Raw genomic sequence first — 9,235 nt, 5'->3', positions numbered from 1 at the left:
ACGCCTGCACCCCCTCCAGTCTCCTCAGCCCCCCTTCACCTCGCACCCCGTCTGGGCCATCGCCCCACCTGGGCCGAGGCCTGGCCAAGGATCTCGGATTAGGGAGGCTCAGCCCCACAGGAGGAACCGCCAGGCGCGGGGCACGCGGGCTGCATCTCATGGTGGTTAAAACGGTCAGGGTTTAGGCTTCGTCCTTGGTCTTCTGCTCACGGGCGGACCGGACCCTACCTGGCGGCTGCCTCCCCAGGAACCTGCCCCAGGCTGGGGAGAGCCTCTCGGGAGTACCTCTGCCTCTTCCAGCCTGGGCTTGTGGGGGCAGGGTCTTCGCTTCTTTAACGCCTCGAGAGCCAGGGCGCTTGGCCCTGAAACGTGACCCAAATGAGAGCCCAGGGTGTGTCACAGTGGAACCCCCAGTGGCTTAGCTGGGAGAGGACCAGAGCGCGGAGCTCCTGGAGGCCCCTAGAGCAGCCACCCCCGGCCCGCACGCCTGAGCTCCCACATCAGCTGGAAAGGAAGAGACTGGTCAGCGAGACTTAGGACAGGGTGCCGTTTTAATCCTGCTGTTTGGAAGTGCGATCTGCAGAAGCCTAGCAAGAAGGTGGGAACTCGGCGCGGGGGAAGACCTGGGGGGCGGGGGGCACGGCTGCCCTCACGGGATCCCTTTTACGTGAAATTCTTGGTCGTGTCCGGAAGACACCTCCGTGGTGCTGCCCCTCACGTGCCCCTCCTGGTGCACAGGGCGACCCTTTTCCTGGCGGGACGTGCTGTAGCCACGCCCAGTGGGCCCAGCATGTGCCCAGGCCTGTTTTCCTTCCCCAGAAATGTTTCAGTGGAGAAGGGGTCAGGGCAGGAGGCCTTGGGGACTAAAAGCAAGCTTACACATTTATTTTAAAAGTGTTCTTGGACTCGCTGTCTGACTGGAAGCCGGTTCCATCCCTTAGTATGTAAGCGTCTGGAGCAGCCGAGCCTGGCGCCCCTGAAATGGGGGCCAGGCACTGTGCCCAGGTCCCCTCACGTCCCCACGCCCCTCGGGCTGCTGCACGTGTGTGCGTGCCTGTGTGCGTGTGTCTGGTGGGCTGCAGGGACTGTCATGGCAAGGACGGGGTGAGGGCGAACCTCGCCTGCCCCTGCCCTGCCCGGCGATCTGAGGCAGTCGTGACATATTTGGTGTTCCAAGCTCAGGAGGTGGGTCTGGCTCTCAGGCAGGGACCACGACAAGCAGGGTGTTAGGGTCTGGGGGCTCTGGTGCCGACACTTCCCGGGCGGCAGGAGGGGCGCAGGGTTGGAATCAGGCGGTTAGGGCAGCAGGTGTCCCGCGGGCTGGAGCTTGGCACTGCCGTTCAAGACTGGAACCCCGAGCCCCCCGGGGGGCTGCAGAGCGCCTCTCACGGGCAGATCCCTGCTCACCGCACCCCTACCCGCAAGTCTGGTGACAGACGAGAACGCCATTCCTACAGACAGAAGTCTCGTCTCATCCCTGGGCCTGGTCCCTGATCCAGCGACCAGGAAGAGCTGGACGTAAGGCCACTGGGCTGTGCTTATGCGGAGGCGCCACGTGGGGCGGGCAGCGTCCATGGGGCCACGGCTGCCCGGACCTGCCCCGCCTGGGCCCCGGGCCAGCCGGCCTAGTCCTTCTTGGGCCTCTCCACGGTGAGAAACGTGTCCACAACGGCAGGCTGCCGCTCGGGGTCGCCGAAGGGCTGCTTCTCACGGTTCTGCTCGGCCCTGGTGCGTGTCCAGGAGGGGGAGCGCAGACAGCCGGCCCTGGGCAGCGGGTGCAGGCCTGGTGGGAACGCGGGCTGGGGTCAGTGTGGCTTGGGGTCCCAGGTCACTCCTTCAGCTACTGGGCTGGGCCCGTGTGTGCCTCCAGCACGGCATCGGGCCACACGTTGGGGTCCCCTGGGCACCAGCAATGTATACACGTGGGTCTGGGTGCAGCCTGGCCAGGGGCTTTCCTATTGTCCCCAGGAGGGTCCCCGTGCAGCTGAGGCACCCGCCCTGGGGGTGAGTCTGGCCTGGAGCAGGTGCCACCCACTCCCTCCCCCCACCCCCGCCTGCATGGGCAGTGAGCCGGGAGGGGGGAAGGTCCCTGGGCCCCCATAACCGCGGTGGCTCCTGTGCCGTTTCTGCGGCCTGCGGGCTCCAGCGCTTCCTGGGAACTGAGCTGAAGAGGAGCCAGGACTGGTGAACACCACCCACTTTGTGCTCTGCCTACTTGGGATTAAACCCGAGTAGTGAAATCTGCTTTCAGTGGGACTGTGGCTGTGGCCTTATGTTGGCATTTGAAAAGTGAAATTAAGGAGGGGTAGAAAAATCCCTTAGAGCCGGCAGATAGGCGTGTGAAGTGCAGAAGTGGTGCCATGTCCGCAAACACTTAAACACGCGCCAGGAAGGAAATCATTTTCCAAAATGGGTCTCCAGGGAGCAGTGCTGGGTGGCCTGAGGCCCCAGGACCTCCCGCAACCCCCTCCAGACCCCGGCAGCAGCCCCACCTGCGGGTGAGTCGCTGGCCAGGTTCTCGTCATCCGAGTCGGCAAAGACCTCGGCCAGCTCCTGGTCGGACATGTCAGTCAGCTCGGTGAGGTCCAGGAGGTCGAAGTGCACCTCCAGGGAGGAGACGCTGCTCAGGGGCTCTGGGGGCAGAGGAGCGCGTCAGCGGGGCCAGGTGAAGGCCAGTGCGATGGAACGAGGTGGGGCTGACCCATCCCCGGCGCCTGCTCCCCGGGGCGCACCTGAGGCCCAGGGACCCGCCCCTGGTCCAAGGGAGCACGCCAGGACAGGTGGGCTGTACTTACGCCGCCTCTCTGTGACCTGCAGGAGACCCGGTGCCGGTACTGGGACGCCCACCTCCTCCTCGGCCACAGGTGAGTGGCTGCTGGTCCCCGTCCCCGGAACGGGGGTGCCCAGGGCAGCCCTTGGCACCTCGACCTCCTTAACTACCCCTGCAACAGAGAAGGCGTTACCCGGGAGGGGACTGCAGTCTCCCACCGCCACCCCCAGGACGCAGGCTGGGAGGACTTGAGAACCTGGCCCATCGAGCCCTCCCTTGAGGCTCTGGGCAGTGACCACAGTGGCCAGGGGTGACCTTGGGTCAGGAAGCCCGACGAGGGGCAGAGGGCTTCTCCGAGGACGCTGCCGTTCCCCGTAACCCTGATTTCCAGACCCTTTGCCCTGATTACTTTGAGCAGGAATGACCACAGGTCTCGCGGGGACACTTGCTGGTCCTGTCGGAGACCCCAAGACACCCATACTGTCACCGGTCTCTACTTTCTGGTCCAACCTACGGTCGGGGGGGCGGTTGTGCATTTCCTTGCCCTTTGGCGCCCTTTAATCCAGAATGGCCCCGGCTCACCTGTCTGTCCCATGTTGTGTTTGAATCCACATAACACGTTCTCACATAAAATGATTCCCCGACGGTGGACACAGCCACTCCTCTCCACCGACCATGCCTCCGGACTGGGAATGTTACTCCAGGGTTTTTTCTATGCAATTCTTGTTTTTATGTAACGGCTCATTTCATGTTATTTTTTGTCGGGTGAGAGGCGAGGACTCTCGGGGATCTGCTTGGTGGAGACTGTGCCACCCGGGGGCGGGCCCTCCACCCCACGGAATGCTTGCTGTCACCAGGGCAGACACTGCTCCGTCCACACCTCCTACCAGCTCCTCTGGAGTGTTCCAGGGCCCTCTGCCCCACACGGCCAGGGGTCCCAGTCATCTGGCAGGCACGTGCCCTGAGACAACGGGACCCCTTAGCTCCCTGGCGTCCCCACTGCTGCTCTCTCCTGAGCCCCCCTCCCCCGACAGAGACCCCACCTGCCCCCAGCTGGGGGACCCCCAGCTGAACCGGTGCTCAGTAAAGAGTGAAGAATGCCCTCCCGCTCCCTCAGCAGTGTGGCCGCCCGTCCCAGGGGTCCAGCGCCGAGAGCTGGGTGTGGACAAAGCCACAGGAGCAGCTGCCAAGGGGGGGCCCAGCAGGGGGTCCCAGTGCCGACAGCTGCCAGTGAGGGGTGGGCCTGTGTGGCCAGCAGCCCGGTGGGCCGCGTGGGTCTGGAGGGTCCCCGGCTCGGTGGGATTTGCAGCTGCAGAGCTGGCTGGGTCGCCCCTGGCTTCTAGGAGGGAACCGCTCCCTGGGAAGTGTGGCTGAGGGGAGGTGGGCCTGCTGAGTGGTGGGGCCTGCCTGGCTCTGCCCTGGGCTGTGTCATCACTCAGGGCCCAGGGCTGGCCCACTGGCCTGGGGCTGCGGATCCGGTTTCCACCTTGCTGCCGCATTTGGAACGTGGTGTCTGAGCATCCTTGGAGGGTAGGGTTACACTCCCTGGTGTCCCGGCCCGCCCAGCCCAGCAAGGACACCTTCCCGACCAGAGGGCACGGGAGCTGGGGGTGGGCCAGGAACCTCTCCAGAACATCAGAATCCCTGCTGAGGGTCGAAGGCCCAGGAAGCCCTTGGGGACCTTTGCTCTGCAGGAGCGTTCTGCTTCCTCAAGGTGGGGTGGCCCGGCGGCCTGGGTCCCCCTCCCCAAGGGTGCACGCATGCCTTGAGTGTCTCACTCTGCTTCCACGTGTGTCCCATCGTGGTGGGTGACTGGCTGGCTGGGGGCTCCGGCTAGGTGCTGCCATTTCTCTGGAGCCTCCCGATGGGGCAGGTGGCTCTGGGTTAGTAACAAGAAGAATGACAGTGGCTCATGGTTTTCTGTGCCAGGCAGAGCTCCAGCAATATGTTTTTCAGCTAACGTCACAACCAGCTACGAGGAAGGGACAGGGAGTCTTGTCCAGTAACACCGAGGGCTTCAGCTTGTTGAGCGGGAGCTCTCAGCCACCACCTGCCGGCCAGCAGAGGGAGGGGAGACCCTGACCTTGAGCCCACAGGGAAGCTAGGCCCTGACCAGGTGGAAGGGGACTTAGCATAAAAGGTGGGGCAGAGGTGGGGGTCTCTGCTCATAATGGCCCTCTCTCACCTTATCTAGAAAAGAAAGCGCTCTTCACCTGTGCATCCGGCAGATTCCTGAACGGGACTCGGATGAACAAAATAGGTGATTCCTACCCTCTTGAGGTGGGGCAGGGCTGGGGGGCCCTGGGGGTTGTGGTCCCGCTTTGCGGACAGGTCTGAAGGAGGGTGGGAGCTGGGTGATAGCTGGGGAGAAAGCACCATCAAAGGCCCTGAGGGGAGCGTGGCTGCCTCTGAGGAATGGCCGGGGTGGGTGAGGGCGGGGGACACCAGTGGGGGGACACCTCTGGCTGCTCTCTGAGTGAGCTGGGAGGGTTCCGAGCTGAGTGGGACAGCCTCTACCTGCATGTTTATGGGATGGGTTGCAGTCCAGGTGGGAAGGAGGCAGTCCACAGGTGCTGAGATGGGGACAGGGCAAGGAAGCAGGACCTCCTTCCCCATCCGGCCTTGGGTCAGGGGGCTGGGTATGCAGATGCGCCTCATTATAGATCCTAGGATCCAGGGGTCCCAGACAGCCCAGGACAGACCTCCAGCCCCTACAGGCACAGTGGCCTTTTGTACTCATTGTAAGAAGCACATTTTATCAAATTTCAGCATCCCTGAAACAGCACACCATCTAGTCGATGGTGTCACAGAGCCAATGGAAAATGGTAGCGGTGAACTTTTAAAGTCACCTTATGTCTACTTTTCTATTCTTTTCATCTCCCTTTGGCAGTCGTCTGGTCTTTATTTTGTAAATCCTGGTGTCCTAGCCTGTGTCAAAGCTGTGCAGGGGAGGAAGAAAAAGCAGAAGATGCAACTTCTGGCGTCAAGGACACTGATCTTTTGGCTGGAAGGATGTGAAGGAAGCAGGACCTTTGCTTGGTCCTCGTGCACAGCAGGTACACCATAAACGCTGGTTGAATGAATGAGCCCAGGACCCCACCCCAGAGTCACTAAGCGGCTGTGCTAGGAATCACCTGGGTCTGTCTGATACCCGCTCGATAAGCCCTTGTAGGAAGAAGGGAGAAGCTCTTCACGAGTGAGACCCCCTGCGCTTCCTGGGGTGTGAAGCGGAGTGACCGATCACACAGGCAGGCACAAGGGCAGGGGTCCTTGGCAGCCGGGCCAAGCCGTAGGCTGGGTGGGTTCAGCAGACCCCAGGGTTGCCCAGGCCAGGGCAAAGGTGAGCGGTGTTTCTGATGCCCCAGGGTCAGCAGTGGGCCAGCAGCCTGGCAGAGCCCCCAGTGAGGGAGTGAAGCCCTTGGCCCCTGCAGGGGGCCTGCTGCCCTGCCCTGTGGAAGCAGCACCCGCGTGGGGAGACTGGAACTGGGGGCCCAGGACCTGGTATGAACGGATATGATAGCGTTACCCGGTGCTACGCTGCTGACCTATTTTCCAGCACATTCGTGCCAAGAACTTGGCCCAAATCTCAGGTTCCCTGCTCTGTGCCCAGGGCTTTGCCCCAAGCATGGAGGAGGTGCACTGCACATACCCAACACGAATGAGTGAAATAATGAAGTGAATGAGTGAATAGCATACAAACCAGCATGGCTGCAGGGAGGGAGGGATGGGCGGCGTCCCCCATTTCCCCAGCCTCTGTCCCTGGAGTCAGTGCTCCTCCTTGGAGCATTTTGAGAATGCCGGCTGGGCCCCATCTAGGCTCAGCCCCCGCAGGGCAGGGCCCAGGCCTCTCTGTCTCCCAGTCAGACAGACTTGGAGGTAGGTGGGCTAGAGACTTGGTCTCCCAAAGGCACCTTCGAGAAGCACACCCCATCCTCTCCCCTCCATGTCTGTGCCCTTTGATATTAAGAAATTACTGTTAATTCGTTTAGGTGCAAAAATGCTGTTTTAATTATAAAAACCTTACCTTTTAGAGGTAACTTCAGAGATACTTAAGGATGAAACAATATGTCTAGATTGGCTACAAATGACTACTGAAGGAAGGTGGGTGCAGGCGGGTGAGCAGCCGGCAGGTGGCACGGGGTGAGGGGCGGGGGGGGGCTTTACCATACTGTTCTCTCTACTTGTGTGTGTGCCCCTCTCTCCACAGTAAGTTCCAAAAAAGTCAGCGAACTCAGAAAATGACAGTCACAACTACCCACGCGTGATGCCCCCATGTGGGCAGGACGTGGCTACGGGGTAAGAAGCGTGTGAAGCCCACCTCCCGCTGCTGTGGCCCAGCCCCACCACGGTGCCTGCACAGAGGAGCTTCCTGGTAAATAACATGTCTGAGCACTGAATGAGTTAGGTCTCTGGGGCTCCAGTAAGTGACGTTCCGAAACTGAAGGGTCGTTAAGCTCCCCTCCCTCAGGCCTGCCCTCTGCTCCCTCTCTGTGCAGGCAAGGGGGGGCCTCCACTGAGAGAAGGGGACACGGAGCTCAGAGGGGCCTGGCTGCTTTGCCGGCATCGCCAGCCCTTGATCTCCAAACCTGCCCCATCAAATCCTCGCAAAGCCGCCACCCGGAAGCCCTGGGGTCCTCGTACTGCCAATGAGAAGAAAAAGCTGGGTCCCTCCCACAAACGACAAAACAAAGAAAACCCACACCCACTAGCCCCTGAGTGTCCCTGGTGGTGCTCGGAGGGCGCGTGACGTGGGCCCCTAGACAGCCGTCTGGAATGCACCTGCCCAACTCACCCTGCAGACAGAGCAGTAGGTGGACCCACTGCTTCAGAACACCTCCAGGGCCAGCATTTTGGTCTCCGGAGCAGGCCACTGGTGTGGCTAGGGGACCCCCAGCGGGCCCCTATGTGGTCAGGGAGTGGCTCCCTGGTATGGGACCTCCAGGGAACCCCGGGTGCATCTGGGGCCTGGCCAGGTGGGTGGAGGAGCCCGGCAGTTTGCATCCAAGTTCCGATGGCACAGGAAACCCCTCCTGAAAGGTTCCTGGGAGGTTCCTAGGAACCTGTCCTAGGAAAGGTTTCCCTCCCACCAGGCCAGGGCCAGAGTAGGGCCAGACTCCATGGGGAGAGACCCCCGGTACATCTCTACCGTCCCGACAGCTGGCAGGGGCCGTGAGGAGGGGTCACTACGTGCACACCTGCCCTCCCAGATGTGTAAGCTCCTGGGCCTCGCCCCGGCAGCCAGCAACCCCTGCCGGCGTGGGAGCCCTCGCAGTCGGAGCCAGGTGCCCCCCCCCCCACCCCCGCTCCGAGCCCCTATCTCAGCCTGGTGCCCCGAGGATCCCGGCCGCGGCCTCCCCGCCCTACCCCCAGGGAGGCTCGGCTGGGCCGAACAAAGCAGACGCGCAGCTAGGAGGGCAGCATCCCCCCCACGCCTCGCTGACCTGGATCCCGACTCTGGCCCTGGCACGCCCCATCTTCCAGATCCCCGGCTCCGCTGGGAGGGGGCTCAGGACCAAGCTCTGGGCCAACCACTCAGGAGCGCGCCAGGCACCGCTGCCTGGGTCGGGAGCGCGGAGGACGAGGGGGCGGGGACGCGGTCCGTGCGCCCCCCGCCCAGCGCGGGGGCCGTTCCGGGCGGTGTCCCCGCTCGTCTTCGCGGGAGCGGCGCACTAGGCTCCCCCCGCTTCGGCCCGGCGCAGGGGGACTCGGAGCTGCCGGTGGGTCTTCACGGCCCCGGGGCGTGGCCGATGTGTGGGCCCAGGGGGAAGGGGCTGCGGGCCGCTGCGGGGAAGGCGCAGCTCGTGGGCTCCCGGGGGCTGGGGCCGCACTCACCTCCCGGGCTGGCGCCCTCCGGGGGCTCCATGCGGCCGGCAGGGCCTGGGAGGGGCGCACGCGGCGGCGTCGTCACCCGGCCCGGGCGCCCCTGCAGCTGCGGCGGCGACTCGGCCCCGGCTCCCGGCGCAGCGCATTGGGGCAGCAGCCGGGGGGCCGCGGCGGCGGGGAGGAGCCCGCGGGGCGGGGCGCGCAGCTGCTCCGGGGCCCTGTTTCCCCCCCCCACCCCCCACCCCGTTCTCCTTCCCTGGCCCCGCAGCACAGGTGCAGCCCCGCCCCGCCCCGCGCGCGCCCCCTGCCGGCCCCTGCCCCTGAGGACCCCTCCCACGCGGAGGCTGCCCTCTCCTGCAGACCCACCCCGACCTGGCCGCGTCCCCCAACGCTGGCCCGGGCCCTGCGGCCCCTTGCGCGCGCCCTCATTCAGCAGCCGCGCCGACTTCCGTCCGTTTGTTCACCCCCGCAAATTTGTGGGGCGTCAACTACGTGCCGGCGCTCTGCGGGGTATGGAGGGGCGGGCCTAACACCCTAGGGCCCTTAGGCCAAGAATTGCGGATTGTGATAAATGCTATGGAGAGACACGGCGAGGGGCCGGGAGGGGGGGCGGCGAGATCGTCTAAGGGCTAGGTTGGGGGC

At 63.7% G+C, this 9,235-nt stretch overlaps 1 protein-coding gene across 1 annotated transcript; it reads right to left on the bottom strand.

Moving 5' to 3' along the window:
- Positions 1 to 1,403: 1,403 nt before the first annotated feature.
- Positions 1,404 to 8,633, bottom strand: DBNDD1 (dysbindin domain containing 1; the record flags this gene model as incomplete). Its single annotated transcript, XM_082607908.1, has 4 exons — positions 1,404 to 1,783; positions 2,493 to 2,633; positions 2,796 to 2,942; positions 8,603 to 8,633. 4 exons carry the CDS (start codon positions 8,631 to 8,633, stop codon positions 1,626 to 1,628), a joined length of 477 nt encoding a protein of 158 aa, XP_082464034.1. The 3' UTR covers positions 1,404 to 1,625.
- Positions 8,634 to 9,235: the final 602 nt, after the last annotated feature.

The sequence above is a fragment of the Mesoplodon mirus genome (genome assembly GCF_964341445.2).
Source record: "Mesoplodon mirus genome assembly, chromosome: 19".
Lineage (NCBI taxonomy): Eukaryota > Metazoa > Chordata > Mammalia > Artiodactyla > Ziphiidae > Mesoplodon > Mesoplodon mirus.
This window is presented reverse-complemented; position numbering and strand designations above follow the sequence as displayed.